At 42.1% G+C, this 16897-nt stretch overlaps 1 protein-coding gene across 1 annotated transcript in view; it reads right to left on the bottom strand.

Annotated features, from left to right (window-relative positions):
• The window catches only part of LOC138265291 (cytochrome P450 2J2-like), a 159472-nt gene that overhangs the window by 7224 nt on the left and 135351 nt on the right, over positions 1-16897 (bottom strand). The window contains exon 8 of the mRNA XM_069212896.1: positions 1753-1894. Within this exon, the coding sequence (XP_069068997.1) occupies positions 1753-1894 (142 nt within the window). The remainder of the gene's footprint in view (positions 1-1752; positions 1895-16897) is intronic.

A 16897-nucleotide genomic window follows, 5' to 3' on the forward strand; every position in this document is an offset into this window, starting at 1 on the left:
TGCCTTAAGGCCCCCCCTGCTGTCCTGTCACTCTCTCTTTAATTTCCATCCCATAATGGTATGGAAAAGAGAGAGACTGATTGTTATTGTAATGGGCTCTCCATACAATGACTTTAAAGAGTCATACTATCAAGATGTTTGGTAAGAATGTTATAGTTAGGTTTAAATAGACAGCAGATCATGGTCACTTCTGGCCTTATTGTAAAGCTGTTGGACTGTCACTCAGTAGGCTGAAGGTCCAAATCATTGTAACGCATGGCAGTGTGTCTGTTTATTTTCCAGTGTTTTTATAATTTGACAGTTTAGCAAAATTACGGCAACAACAGATATCACTAAGTTACAATGCCTTATAACTGAAAACATACTTATCCTACTTACCTCTAGTACCCAAAGGATCATCTGCACCCCATAATGTATAATTTCATGGAAATCCAAACAGCAGTTTTCACTCTCCATCTGATACAAGGTCTATGGAAAATGCATTGGTAGAAAAACGAGTTTGGGACTCCCCTTTTCTCTTTGAACACTCTTGACCAATTACAGTGAAACGTTCCATCGCCCCTGTGTAGAAAAAGCTATAGGTCTGGAAAGTTTTTGGGAGATTCCTTAAATGGGGCAAGATTATTAGGATGCAAAAATCTGAGAAATTCCAATACTTGGGATTTGTAACTATAACTACAGAGTGGTTACCCTCAACCTGTTATACTTTAAAAAAAATTAAAAAATAGGGCATGTTGAACTTATAATTTTAATATATATCCATATATGTTTTAAAAAGGAGTGGGAGGTTACAGCCCAAAACAAGAGATAGCAAATATATATCTATATATATATTTTATTAAAAGGAGCTGTGGGGGGGGGTTACCCCTATTAAAACCACACAAGTACTATTATCTGTCTATTCTATTTATTTATCCATCTATCTATCTGTCTGCCTATCGATCTATATATAAACCAACAAAAAGTTACATAAAACAATCATAGCTAGAAATTAACATATAGTTTCCAAATAAATTATAAACACAGTGTATTAACTTAACTTCTGGGTAAGAATAGAATTCCCCAAAATTTAATGTAGCCCCTTAGATCTGTAAGAATTGTTCTCAAAAGGATCTGTGAATATTTTCAAGGTATTTCTCGACTGCAGAAGGTTTTGAGTAAATTTTCAGCAATAGTCATATTTCTGAACAAAATAAATATTTCTCTTGAATGATTTGTATCTTTGTTAATGCGATTTGAAAAGAAGGTGTAGATGCAGTTTTGATTGTCTTTTACAATCCTCCGCCGGTGTATGGATTATGAGTAGGTCTGAAGCACACAACATGGTAACGACTAATGCCATGTGCAACTGCGATGGCTAGAAGATGTCTCTGTTATAAGCTACTGTCCATTTAACACTGAGGTGTCCAGCCTAACGTACTTCTAGGAGAGCCTCATTCATGCCAAATTTTCTGATTATCCATTTAAGGTAAATGTACTTGTAGTGAACTTAAATCGAAATTAATTATATAATCAGTAGTTTTGATGAAAATATGGCATGGACCTGGAACCCCTTGAAATACTCTGGGCATGCCTGAGGTGACACCAGCTATACTACTGTAATTGAACATATTCAATAGATTTCTGATAGCTATGTTCAACCACTAGTTCACTGAATTGTCAGAAAGTACAGAGTCAGAGGCCAACGAGAAGGTGATGAAATTGGCACATTAACACCTGTCTATCATGGCTTCAATTCTAAAAATGACTTACCTGCAGAAAACGGTAAAAAAGCATCACTGGTCACAAAGTTCCCATCCTTATCCAGAAAATGTTCTGGATTGAACTGTTGAGGTGTTTCCCAGTGGTCAGGATCATATAGTGAAGAGGGAAGATTAGCTATCACGATTGTGCCCTGAAAGACAATAAGCTAAATGTATTCTTGTTTTGCTTCCCTATAATAAAATAGCTTTTGTGGAATTGTTTAGTGACATAGATGATACATTTGTCATTCACTTACAAATGGTTAGATAAAAAGAAACAATCATCAATGGTGGTATATAATCAATTAACATTTAAAACCTAAGAAGTAAGTCCGTGCTCATACTGGAAGTGAACAGAAATGTCAAACTAGATTGAGAAATAAAGCTGTTCAATGACAAATGGGCTGACTTTATTAATATGTACTCTAGATACATTGTGATTGAAATTGTGGTATCTTTTCTGATTTACTGATAACTATGTTGGAATAAGAAGGAATCTATTGTTACTATTTTTTCCCAATTTTTTTAATGCATCTGTTTTTGTTATACTTATATACTGTACCAGCATCCTTGTGTCAATGGAGCTCCAAAAGACTTGACACATTCATGTTGCTCCCCAATGTCACCTCAGATTCCAGCCGTCAGTGGGACAACAAAATCCATAGCTCCAGGCCATCAATTCAACTAGTGGTGGGGCTGAAACTGTAAAAGCTTGGCTGGGATGCATGCTGTTATGCAGCCCTATTCCTCTAGCCTGCTATCACTGGGGGTTCTCTAAGATTTTGTAGAGATCTATTGACTTCTGTATATTAACAAGAATTCTCACTTTGTTCTGTTGATTTTCTATCCAGATCTACATATAGGATCCATGGTCCCCAGGTCTATAATGACTATATTCTGGTCCCAAAAAACAACTGAAAAGTAACTAAGAAATGTATGGTCATTGTCACAAGTGAAAATGACCATGACCCACGTCCCATCATTTTGGAACCAACAGGAGTAATACCCATTGCCTCTTGTTTTATAGTCAGACAATGGACCGAGTTTGTTTGTGCTAACAAGAGACACTTAAAATGGGATCAAGTAAATCCAAGTAAAACCATAAAATCTATTAATCTGAGCTCGCCAGGTGTCCTTTAGCCTACCCGTTGCGTGCTGTACCTTGCTGAAATCATTCAATGAGATCACTATAGGCATTATTAACCAATATTTTTATTTGCCTGTTGCACAATAGGATTTACAAAAGGGCACTTAGAAAACATAGGAAGGATCATGAGAAGAATTAGAAGTGGTTTGCTCTTGTAAAGTTATTAATATTGTGTGACAGAAACATCATTTTCTACATATCATTTACAGAAATATCACACATTGGGTATTCTTGATTAATTCCAATGAGGTGACACATTTTAAACAATAGGCAGGATATGCTATTTTGGTATTTTGTGTCTAAATATAGAAAGACTCCAAGAGCGTCTATCATTCCTAAAGAAAAAGTACTCCTCTCAGTCTTGATTAACCACTAAGATTTAGATATTGATGAGACTACTGTTGTCCCGCCGTGGTGGCGGTTCCAAGTACTCCATCAATCTGACGGTGTTCCAACTGCCATAGTTAGATGTATTGGGGCTGAGTCTCTGACCTCCGGCGTGGCAGATTGCTGTGCTGCCTAACATTACTACATTGCCGTCAGGAATGCGGGTTATCGCCAACCATATTTAAGTTTCAGTCGTCCTGGCATTGTTCTGGCTTTGATGCCCTGATGGAGATGGTTCATCGTGGGAGGTGTTGAATATTTTCCCATGCATGTGGCTAAGGAATGAATGCCAGCAGCACACACCTGAGGTATTGCGGCCACGTGCGTCCATCTGCATACCACACTCCATGTACACCACAAACCTTTGCTTTTCCACCACAACACAACATTTACCAGCAGGAAAAACATAATGTAATGCATCTTGAAACACAACATACACACACTATTGACACTAAAGCCACATTCAACACAACCACAGCAACCAACACAATTACAAAATCATCCCCACCAACACACCTACACTCACGCAAACGCACATCTACTCTAATGACAACACAGACCATAACCAACCACATTCAACTGAATATTACAAACCAGTAAAACTGCAGACAACCAGACCACATGCAACAGCCAGACATACAGGTACAACCATGGCCAGATGTATCAAAAAACTGATTTACTTTTCTTAAATAGCAAATTTTAGGAAATCACTATTTAAGAAATGCAAAATGGAATGTATGATTTTTGGGATTTGGTAATAGCGATTTCTTAAAATTCACAAATGCTATTACCGAATCGCAAATAGAGAATCCGACCCCATTCGCACTAATGGGCCTGTTGCGAATGTTTTTGCATTTCCCAAATTGCGAATTCCAGTTAGGAATTTGCAAATTAGGAAATGCAAATCCCATGGTGCTGGGGGCCTAAGGCCCCCTTTGATGCACCCCAAAAACGGACATGTGAAGCACACACATGCCTTAGGGGCATTTTGCGCTACATGTCAATTTAAAATTTTTATTTATAATACATTTTTATAATTTGCACATGGTTACCACCAAACTTTAGTTTGTGGTAATTGCATTTACTAAATACACAATTCGCATTTTGGAAATGCTTGATACATGTGCTTTTGAAATCGGATGTTGGAATTCTCTATTTGCGATTTCCAATTTAGAGAATCGCAATTTGCGGTTCTCTAAACGGGGTCGCAATTTTAAGGAATAGCTATTTTAGAGATTCCTTAAAATTGCACTGCGAATGCCTTTCATACATTGTCAAAGGCATTTTTGCATTCGCAAACGGACAATTTTGGAAATTCGCACCGTTTGCAAATGCAAAAAAGCTTGATACATCTGGCCCCATATCACCCACCACAGATTCCTCTACCACAACCTGCCAATCCACTCACACCCGTCCTGCCCTTACTCCACCTACCCAATTATTAAGCTATCTTGCCTTGATCACACATATTCTCACCCTGCCAAGTAAAAACCTTCTGGTGCCTGGGATGTGCCCAATAGATGCCCCTTCCGGATGAGGAGGTTACCCCTGGTCAATAGGCAGGAGATGAATGAAGGGCAACAAAGGCAGGAAAAAGTGTATCTACACAACATTGTCCACACTTACATATGTCACACATTGCCTAAATATTGTACATTGGGATAAGTAGTACATTAATGGATACTTGAGTTCTACTTTCACTAAGTATGTTCCACAATGCTTATTCCTGTTCAATTCACTGTGACAATGGATTGTAAGTAATGTAACAGTGAGAGATATATTCTGATTGACATCCTTTATTGGGAAAAAACAACATCTCACTGACATGTCCCAATGCAAAATTAAGACATTGACATTGCTGACAATTGTGAGGTAATTTGGGATTTGGTGCAAGTATTAATTTAGGTAATGAATACCTATACTACCAAAAAAATACAAATGTTTGAATATCAACAGGTGTTTGCACAGGTGTGTGACATTAACTTACTGACAAATCTAGTGCAAACTCATATGAATGACACAGATATTTTTACATTGTGTGTAGCACACGTATGTCAACACACGGGTCCCAAGCTACTATTTAGTGACAAGTCAACATTAATGGGTAATATGGACTACTCACTTTCAAGTTCGGCGATGACGGGGATGTTTTCCTTCGTGGTCAAAAGACAGCAGCAACAACAAGACTTGTCCATTTGGGTCCCAGTGGGAAACCGAAGTGGAAAATAGAAAAAGGTAGGTTTTTCCCTCATTTCCCATCCAATCACCCAACTCAGGTGTGGAGGTTTCCCTGCCACGGTTGCCTTGGTGGGAAGGCACATTGTGATTGGCTTGGGAGAAAAACTGGCTGGAGTCCCACTGCCAGCTACTATTTCCAATGGCGCTGTGTACGTGAATGTAGATTCCTGGTGGGGTCAGTGTGACTCAGGCGGTCTTTTGCCTATGGTCTTGGTGACATTTAAATAGAGTGGGAGGACTGCCAAGACGGCGGACGGATTATCTGATAGATGAGACTGATACCAACAAGATCTAAATCAGGCCTTAAATGTTCTATATTTGTTTACTTTATTATTTAGTAAAATAAAGCAATTGCTGCTATAACCATTCTTGGGTAGAACATTTCCTAAGAAGTTGCAGAAGCCAGCAAGACAAGCCTGGCAAGAAAATGGCCACGTCCAGATTGCAGCTGGGCTACATTGGATCTTTACAATTCAAACTTGTACCTTTTGAGGACCTATACTTGCCAAAGTAGTTAACGCAGCTACTAGGCCTGGAGCGTTCCCCAGTACTTGGTCTTGGTTGATTAACATTTTAATCTTTAAGAAAACGGATCAGTCAGATCTGCTCTTTTGTAGATCTATATTAAAGTTTCTGCTAGGATTATTGGGAGAACACTTGTGAAGAGGATAAAAGATTGGACCAGAGTTACAAACACCGTAATACACATCCAAAATAATTTTAAGGTAAGTCTAAGTAGGAAAAAGCCTTAGCTTATATGTTGGTTGGTTGGTTGTAGAGAAATATATACTCTTGCACAGAGGCTGAAGGTCTCTAGGGTTTATGGACCTCTCCACACTATACTCCTTCCTATTCTGTACTCCTTTCAATTAGGATAATAGACAGAAACCCTCTGACTTTTTGAACCACAAAGAGTATGACTGAATATGGTTGGGTATTTTTTAGAATGAATGTTCATTTGAAGGCTGGTCTGCAAGCACTGAATAACAGCTATGTGTCCGATATTGACAGATTATATTTGTGTATGAATTTGTAATGAGGGGTGAGCACAGGAATTAAAACAAGAGAATGTGGCAAATAACCCTTCTTTTAAAGAGGGGGTGTTTATTTGGCTACATAGGCATAACTATACACTTCGGCATGACTTGGTAGAGGATTTTACTATTGAGAAGTACTTTATTTGCTCAAATCTAGGGTGCATTGTATTGGCGTGCTACTAGATTCGGTGAGGTAACAGGTCACTGTGTAAAACAGTTACATTAATATAATTAATAAATGATGTTTGTTGGAAAGTGGATTATTGGTAAGGACAGGTAAGTACCTACACTTAGCAATGGGCCACTAACCCCCACTAGATCACGTTAGGTCTCAATAAATTAATCCCAGCTCAATCCTTGGTAACTTGGCAGCGAGCAGTTAGGCTTAATTTAGGAGACAAGTGTATAAAGCATTTAAAAATCACAAACCGGTAAACAAGTAAAACATAAAACACAATAAAAATCCAACACCAATTTATAAAAATAGATTATATTTTTATCTTTCAGATGACACCAAAACGATTAAAGAATTAATGCTTTCTAACGCATAGAAACTGAAAGTGCTAATCTGGTCGCACTAGATTTGGGCAAAGTCAAAGTTTGAGGCCAACCGCTATGGAGCCCTGCTCAGCTACAGCAAGCGGGAGCCCTCAGTCAAATGTTTACCTTCGGACTTAGCCGTCATTACGACTTAAGTCCGCCAGGGCCACGGTGTCGGTCGGACCGCCGCCAATGTGGTGGTCTGGCAGCCAAATTATGACTGTGGTGTTTGTGCCACAGTCGGACCGCCAACACCGCCAGATCAAGACTTGTCATGGGTGGGCGGTGCTGGCAGTCATGATCCGGATTACAAGCCCCTTCTCCACTGGTGTTTTCATGGCAGTGCAGGGGCCCCCCATCGCCAGCCCCGTCTGCTTTGCAGAGAGTGAAAAGCGCGACAGGTCTGGTGCACCCTATGCGCCGTAACATTGTGGCCAGCTTAATTACTCTGTTTCCACTGGCAACTCTTAATCGGAACCGCCGGAAGAGGACCACACTGGGGGTAACCCAACCGCTGGACTTCAGCGGGCGGCCTTTTCTGTCTGCCGAAGTCATAATGAGGGGCTTAGTCTTTTACTAGAAGAGTTTCTTCAGCGGAACAAAGTCACCAATCTGATCCAACCTCCCTGGAGACCTCTTCGGATACTCATCGCAGGAGACCTCGGTGAAGAATTCTACCTTTGGACTTAGATGAATTTTCAAGACAGAAATCTTCATCAGGCCGAAGCTGAATCTTGATCCGATGTCCCTGGAGCCCTCCTTGGATACACTCTGCGGGAAGTCCCAGTCAACTTTTTACGTTCGGACTTTGTTACTTTTTTGGAGCTTTTTCCTTCCAACAGCGGTCGACCCTCCACAGCAAGCAGATTTTGATGCAAGGTTGTCGCATTACCTTTCTAGGAGCCCTCTGTGAAATCCTGGAAGTCTGGGGCTCCAGAGCTTTTCAGTGGGACAAAACTACAAGTCAGCCCAGCTCGCGATTGAGGTAAGCCGGCTTGACTCACCATGGGGGTCAGTCACTTTATGGAGCTTTTTACCAAAAGTTCTCCAATCTTCTCCAAACTCCTGGCTCTTCTTCCAGAAGGTCTTTGAAGTTTCTGTAGAAGTCCATAGCTCACCCTAAGGTTCCAGAAGCTCTGAGTTGCTTCTTGAGGGCTAGGACTCCAAATCCCAGAATGCACCTGGCACAAACTGACCACTGGACGATGATCAGCTGGTCAGTTGCTTCAGGATTTGTTGCAGGGGACTCTGGTTAGCTATGTTCAATTGTAGCAAGCAGGGAGTCCCTTCTTGAGCCAGTTGAAGCCAGGCAAAGTCCTTTTTGTGGTGAAGCCCAAGTGTGCAGCTGGTGCAGTCCTTCAGAGTGCAGTGTCCAAGTGCAGGTCAGGGGTCCAGCTGGGCAGTCGATCTTTGGATGTTGTTCCTTGTAGAGATCTGAGGATTGGGTGCAGCTCTACTAATTTTATCCTTGATCCTGGGGTAGAAAGCAGGAGGGCCTCTTGACCAATCACATGCAGGTCACCACCCTCTTCGATGACCACTTCCTCGAAATTGTGGCAAAAATCAATCCCAGGGAGCAACATTTCTTAAAAATCCAAAATAGCCGAATCTAAATTTTGGAGGTTAGATCTGGCTGAGTCCACCCACGGGTGTGGCTAAGGTCCCTTAACACACCCCTCTCCAGCCCTCTCCTAATCTAATCAGGGGGCACCTGGTTGTCTGGGGTTGCAGTAATGGGGGAGGTCCTGAACTGCTCCAAATGTCCTTCCTCCCTTGATGACCAGTTTGGCTGCTCTCCCCCTATTCTGTTTCACCATTTGCTGAGGCAGATCTCCGCCCCCATGCACTTCCTCTGGCTTCAGCCTAGGCCACTTCATACCTCATCAAGGTAGCCTGGCCAGGCTGCCAGAGGCTGGCCAATCAGAGAATGGCACTAGAAAGTTGAAACTGGTAAATTTTATAAATAGTTCTTAAACTCTTCCTACGTTAAAGTTACTTTAAATTCAACAGTGATACCAAACTTGACATGTCTAGCTCCTTTTGAGACTTTATTAATTGAAATAAAATCTCCCCATTTTAGCCTATGGAGCCTATTCACTACAATGAGGGAAAACAAATTTGGCTAATTTTACTCACAAGAGCTTATAAAACATCCTTTATAAGGTTCCTGCTTTTAAGTACACTGCACCCAACCCTGGGGGCACCTAGGCCACACCTTAGGGGTGACATATGTAAAAATGAGGTAGGTTAAAACTTTGGGAGTACATTTAATTCCAAAGTCGAATCTGCATGTAACTTTAATTTAAAAGCAACCAGCAAGGCAGGCCTACCTTTTAAATGACACTGGGCACCGCAGCAGTGCACTAAACCTACATGCCCCACCATATACTAGGGACTTATAGGTAGGTTGATACTGCCAATTATAATTAGCCTAATTTGCATACTCATTTTAATCAGAGCACAAGCCCTGGGACTGTTTAGCAGTGACCAGGGCACCATCAGAGACAGGAAAACACCAGCAAAAAGTGAAAAATGTGGGCAAAAAGTTAGGGAGTTCTGCAATCAGCCCAGCTTTCTCACAATGTTTGAGGAAGAACATCCATCCAAACACCATCAGGTCAACAACATGTTAGTTGGTTAATTATCAGTTTTATATAGCTCTGTTTTCAGAAGATTGGCATTAAGGCACTTTATAGAGACCATTGATAGATACATAAATATGTATAATAGTGCAGCAGTCATATATTGCTTGTCCATTCACTAAAAAGAGAAAAAAAGACATACCAGCTTAGAGATGAAACTTGTGGGGTGGGGAGGGAAAGGAAATGGAAGAGATATCAAAGCATAGAGGAGAAGGAAGACAAATCTCGGTGAGGCTCGTAAGGAAGATAGTAAAGGGAGAAGTGAAACATATTGTTAAGTACTGCAAATATAAAGGAAAATTATATAGTCCTAGTTCTGCAAATTAATCACTGTTAGAATATTTTGTTGTAATTGTTATGTATTTTCTCCTTAGGGCATTTATCAGCTTTGAGTTACATGTGCTAAGCAATCAATCAAAGGTGAATACTTTTGACAAATAGAATACACATTAACTTTATATGAATATGTGTTGAAAAATGAATTAAGCTCGCTCAAATATGTTTATAGTATTTTATCTAACAGCTAACTGTTCATTTTTAAATCATTATTAGGAAATAATGTGCAGAGTCTAGAAGGTGGAGCAGGATATTTGTGGCTTCACCCCTAGTCGTTACAGATGTAATACAACTTTGTAACAGACATCATATACTCTGTGTGTCTTAAAATTATCAATGGAAAGTGAAGCATCAAAATGTATATTTGAAGGTGTACTCACTGTAGGACTTAGAGTTTTATATATGTGTGTGTTCTAATGTTTAACTTTAACATCAAAATTCATAGTTCTCTTTCACATTTATATTTGTAATTTGATATACTTCAGCTCTTTGAAGCACATTGCATATGTAATCATGAATTCATTTATTCACATTTTGCATTTATGTTTGCACTTATAATTGTGTATTAGAAGTTCAGACCACCAATGATTTATTAAGTTAGCTAAGTTAGGCCATCATTTTAACATGAGATGTATTTTTCCGTGCTCTACATTTTTTTCTTTTACAGGTGCTCATTCCTGTTTTCTTAGTTAGAACAAGGAGTATTGTCTATTAGAGATAGAGAGGCCTGATAAGAGAAATATTGTGAAAGAAAGCCAGGATGATTTAATGAGCAGAAGAAGCCTCCTATTCATCACATATCTGTTACAAGGGGGCTCAAGGTTAACTTGGTCGCTCGATTTCTGAAGGATGAGAAAGTCTATCAATTTTGCGATTGCACCTTGTGAGAAAGAGAAATAATTAGGCTTGTGGTAATGTGTTTAGAGATATGGATGCCGCTGGAACTTTCCGATTTAAGTTAATGATCACTTTGTTAGAGTTACAGCTGATTCTTTTAGACTTTGAGAGGCATAGACCCCTTTGCTTTCCCCTTGCCCTTTAAATGTGTAGCTTTATGCTAACACTGGATCCCTTAAGAAGACTTCTATTTCTACTTCAACTGGAGTCTTATTGACGCTGACACCTACATTGCTTCATTCCTGAATCCCTTGAGACGTTTTAGCCTGCACTTTTTCCCATTTTAGTAAGAATCTCAGTTGGATGATCCTAAATCCATTCATGTTAAGAAGGAGCAATCCAAATTCCTTTAAGGAATGACAATTTCAGTTTCTTAATGTTTGTGTTGCTGTGATTGTAAACTCTGTAAGCCTTATACTATTGAGATTTAATTTATTCTGGTGTTTTACTTTAACGGTTCTGATGTTGTACCTTAATAATCTGATATTGATATGCGCCTATTTTGGACTGATTACTAGTTTGAAATAAATCTACTAAAGTTCCTGATTGATTCCTGGTATTGATTGTGAGGCCAACTGGACTTCTTGAATTGCATATTGTAATCCATGCAATTCAGATGTAATCTATTGTTAACTCCTTTGCCTCCCAATCTACTACAAAAATCCAACTGATGGAGATTACCTTCTGCTTCTATGTCCAAAGGTCAACAACTACTTCTTTCATTTATTGTTGCCTTTAAAAGAGAACACTGTCTCTCAGAATAAAATAGGTGAAAAGGCATCACATCATTCTCAGTTAATGTTTTTTTTAAAATTTCAACTGCTGAATATTCTTACAAAGAAATAAAGAGCTATGGATTAGAAGGAACCTTCACGTTATGCAGGATAAGGACAAGGTGTGTACATTTGCATCATCAACTGAAGGCTGCAGAAGAAGTCAAGCAGCTTCCTTGACAGAACTTATTAATGGCAGTTAACCTTGTAGGAAAATAACTGTAGGCTTGATATTTAACTGAACACATATCCTTACTGCTCTAAGCAGGTACACAGGTGAGTACCACTTTTGAAACTCAAAATAGGCTTTTAGTTACTAATGTGCTAGAATTAGCATAGAGGCGAGAAGGAGCAAAGGAGGTTAGAATTGCTATAAAATGTACCACAGACATTTAGGGTACTGTCTCTTGTTTATGCTTTTACAGAACCTTACCATAACTTATTATTTGTCTTTATTGTGGTTGCAATTCATATTGTTTGCACTAGGTTAAGGGCTTGATATTCGAATAAATAGTTAAAATGCATTTCTCATTTTCTAGTGGTCTGGCATGTTTTATTCATTAATGAAGGAGGATATGCAGTTCCACTAATAATCCTTGTAAGGCATCATGGCATTGATTTGTTACCTGAAACACATGTTACTCAAATATTGCTCAGTGGGTTGTGGACTGGTTGCAGTCCAAATGAGTTTCTGCCTCAGGTACACACATTGATTGAGTCCTTAGTGCCAGAGAGTCTGGAAAACAGAACTCTGTTGTTTTAGAACAATCTAGAAAACACATGAATTTCCAGGGTCAGATTAAGGATTCTACCCCTAAAAGTGGTGGCTAGCCTGTTAGTCAAGAACAGTATGATGCCACTGGGTAACCTCTGCAGACATGACTCATCAAATGGTAAATCATTCTACACAGTACCTGGTAAAAGTAATTGTAATTGTAATTGTAATCGTATTTATATAGCGCTTACTACCCCTGACGAGGCGTCGAAGCGCTTTTCGATGAGTAGCACGCTACTCCGGTACCCAACAAGAATTAGTGATGGATTAGTATAATTTAATAAGGAGTACAGTTTTAGTATTATTATGAGTTAATTTGAGTTGCGGATATGAGAGTTTGTTAGTTAGATTGACTGGAGTAATGGAGGGGTGGAGGAGGAAAGAAATCCAGAAGTGTTAATTGGGAGTTTATCCTTCATTTGCTCAATCCAAAGGCTTGAGATGAATAAAAGGGGGGCGGAGGGGAAAGAGGATGTGGAAGGGTTAGGGAGAGCATAGTAGCAGGGTGAGATGAATGCAGGAGAATTTAGTAGGGTTGTGTGGGAGGTCACAGAGGTAGAGTGAGGTTTGGTGAGTTAGATGTGGGGGTGGAGGGATGAGCTTAGGCAGAGATATTTAGGAGATGGAAGTGGTCGAAGGGATTTGGGATGAGTCCGAGTGAGAATGGAGGATAGTTTGATAGAGACATGACATAAGAGCGATGAGTAGATAAGTGTGATAAAAAGAGAGCAGAAATTCATAGAAACATGCCAGGCACAGAAACAACATATATACATATATATATATATTTATACACACACACGACTTATACACACACATCTGCACATACAATACATAATTAGAAACATGGGTAAAAAATACTTAGTCGTCCATCCATCATCCTGGTAAAAAAGGCGGGAACTCCCCCACCTACCTCGAGGGTGGACGGGGCGTGGCCCAGCGGGCGGAGCCCACAGGTGCTCCACAAAGGGAGAAACCCTCCACTCTGTGTCTCCAGCAGAGGAAGACAGAAACCGCGCGTCCCAGTCAGACACAGACCACGCTCCAGCACATCATCAGCTCACCTCCAGGAAGGATTCCAGATCCCCTCCGCCATGGGATCTCTGAGCGCACAGCCCCGCCCCGCCCCGCCCCATCCCTGCAAAGCCCAAGAGCCAGGGTGGGCCATCCTTTCCAGAAGGTGAGCTTCAAACACGGCATCTGCCGCGTCCACATTGTACACTAGGGTACGTGATGGGCCACGGGGGCAAAACGTCTTCAGCAACCTTGTGTGCCCCCGGCAATGTCATTGCCACTAGTGCGTCCCCGCGGAGATGTCCTCGCGCCCCTGCGCATCAACGACGCAACACGCGAGTCGGCGGCAAACGCAGTGGGGTCGCCTTGGAAAGCTGTCCATCATTCTGGCAAGAGGTGGGAATTCCCCTACCTACTTCGAGGGTTGACGGGGCGTGGCTCAGCGGGCGGAGCTTACAGGTGTTTCATAAAGGGAGAAACTTCTACTCTGTGTCTCCAGGAGAGGAAGATAGAAACCGCGCGTCACAGTCAGATACAGATTACGCTCCAGTACATCATCAGTTCACCTCCAGGAAGGATTCTGGATCTTCCTCTGCTATGGGATCTCTGAGCGCACAGCCTTGCTTTATCTTTGCCAAGCCCGAGAGTTAGGGTGGCTTGTCCTTTCCAGAAGCTGAGCTTCGACTGCGGCACCTGCTACGTTTATATTGGTAAGTGCTTCCTTTGAGGTTTAGTTTCTGTAAAAATGAGCATCGTGGCCTACACAACCGGAGTATTTTCTACGAGTATGTCAGTAAGCGTTACCTAGCATGTTTTATATACCCTGTTTATATTGTACATTAGGGGTACGTGATGGGCCACGGGGTAAACGTCTCCAGCAACCTTGTGTGCCTTTGGCAATGTTATTGTTACTAGTGCGTCTTTGTGGAGATGTCCTCGTGCTTCTGCGCATCAACAACACACCACCGGAATCGGCGGTAAAAACGCAGTGGGCTCGTTTTGGAAAGCTGTCCGTCATCCTGGCAAGAGGCAGGAATTCCTTACCTACTTCGAGGGTGGACGGGGCGTGGCTCAGCGGGCGGAGCTTACAGGTGCTTCATAAAGGGAGAACCTTCTACTCTGTGTCTCCAGGAGAGGAAGATAGAACCCGCGCGTCACAGTCAGATACAGACCACGCTCCAGCACACCATCAGTTCACCTCCAGGAAGGAATCCAGATCTTCCTCTGCTATGGGATCTCTGAGCGCACAGCCGTGCTTCATCCTTGCCAAGCCCAAGAGTCAGGGTGGCTTGTCCTTTCCAGAGGCTGAGCTTCGACTGCGGCACCTGCTACGTTTATATTGGTAAGTGCTTCCTGTTGAGGTTTAGTTTCTGTAAAATGAGCATCGTGGCCTACACAACCGGAGTATTTTCTACGAGTATGTCAGTAAGCGTTACCTAGCATGTTTTATACACCCTGTTTATATTGTACACTAGGGGTACGTGATGGGCCACGGGGTGAAACGTCTCCAGCAGCCTTGTGTGCCTTTGGCAATGTTATTGTTACTAGTGCGTCTTTGTGGAGATGTCCTCGTGCTTCGGCGCATCAACAACGCACCACCGGAAACGGCGGTAAAGGCAGGGGGTCGTTTTGGAAAGCTGTCCATCATCCTGGTAAAAGACGGGAATTCCTTTACCTACTTCGAGGGTGAACGGGGCGTGGCTCAGCGTGCGGAGCTTACAGGTGCTTCATAAAGGGAGAACCTTCTACTCTGTGCCTCCAGGAGAGGACGATAGAACCCGCGCGTCACAGTCGGATACAGATTACGCTCTAGTACATCATCAGTTCACCTCCAGGAAGGATTCTGGATCTTTTTGCTATGGGATCTCTGAGCGCACAGCCTTGCTTTATCTTTGCCAAGCCCGAGAGTTAGGGTGGCTTGTCCTTTCCAGAAGCTGAGCTTCAACTGGGGCACCTACTACGTTTATATTGGTAAGTGTTTCCTGTTGAGGTTTAGTTTCTGTAAAAATGAGCATCGTGACCGAAACCAACCGGAGTATTTTCTACGAGTATGTCAGTAAGCGTTACCTAGCATGTTTTATACGCCCCGTTTATATTGTACACTAGGGGTACCTGACGGGCCACGGGGTAAACGTCTCCAGCAACCTTGTGTGCCTTTGGCAATGTTATTGTTACTAGTGTGTCTCTGTGGAGATGTCCTCGTGCTTCTGTGCATCAACAACGCACCACCGGAATCGGCGGTGAACGCAGTGGGGTCGTTTTGGAAAGCTGTCCGTCATCCTGGTAAAAAGCGGGAATTCCTTTACCTACATTCGAGGGTGGACGGGGCGTGGCTCAGCGGGCGGAGCTTACAGGTGCTTCATAAAGGGAGACCTTCTACTCTGTGTCTCCAGGAGAGGAAGATAGAACCCGCACGTCACAGTCAGATACAGATTACGCTCTAGTACATCATCAGTTCACCTCCAGGAAGGATTCTGGATCTTTTTTTGCTATGGGATCTCTGAGCGCACAGCCTTGCTTTATCTTTGCCAAGTCCGAGAGTTAGAGTGGCTTGTCCTTTCCAGAAACTGAGCTTCAACTGGGGCACCTGCTACGTTTATATTGGTAAGTGTTTCTTGTTGAGGTTTAGTTTCTGTAAACATGAGCATCGTGACCGAACCAACCGGAGTATTTTCTACGAGTATGTCAGTAAGCGTTACCTAGCATGTTTTATACGCCCCGTTTATATTGTACACTAGGGGTACCTGACGGGCCACGGGGTAAACGTCTCCAGCAACCTTGTGTGCCTTTGGCAATGTTATTGTTACTAGTGTGTCTCTGTGGAGATGTCCTCGTGCTTCTGTGCATCAACAACGCACCACCGGAATCGGCGGTAAACGCAGTGGGGTCGTTTTGGAAAGCTGTCCGTCATCCTGGTAAAAAGCGGGAATTCCTTTACCTACATTCGAGGGTGGACGGGGCGTGGCTCAGCGGGCGGAGCTTACAGGTGCTTCATAAAGGGAGACCTTCTACTCTGTGTCTCCAGGAGAGGAAGATAGAACCCGCGCGTCACAGTCAGATACAGATTACGCTCTAGTACATCATCAGTTCACCTCCAGGAAGGATTCTGGATCTTTTTTTTGCTATGGGATCTCTGAGCGCACAGCCTTGCTTTATCTTTGCCAAGCCCGAGAGTTAGGGTGGCTTGTCCTTTCCAGAAGCTGAGCTTCAACTGGGTCACCTGCTACGTTTATATTGGTAAGTGTTTCCTGTTGAGGTTTAGTTTCTGTAAACATGAGCATCGTGACCGAACCAACCGGAGTATTTTCTACGAGTATGTCAGTAAGCGTTACCTAGCATGTTTTATACGCCCCGTTTATATTGTACACT

This window comes from Pleurodeles waltl, chromosome 11 (genome assembly GCF_031143425.1).
Source record: "Pleurodeles waltl isolate 20211129_DDA chromosome 11, aPleWal1.hap1.20221129, whole genome shotgun sequence".
Taxonomy (NCBI): domain Eukaryota; kingdom Metazoa; phylum Chordata; class Amphibia; order Caudata; family Salamandridae; genus Pleurodeles; species Pleurodeles waltl.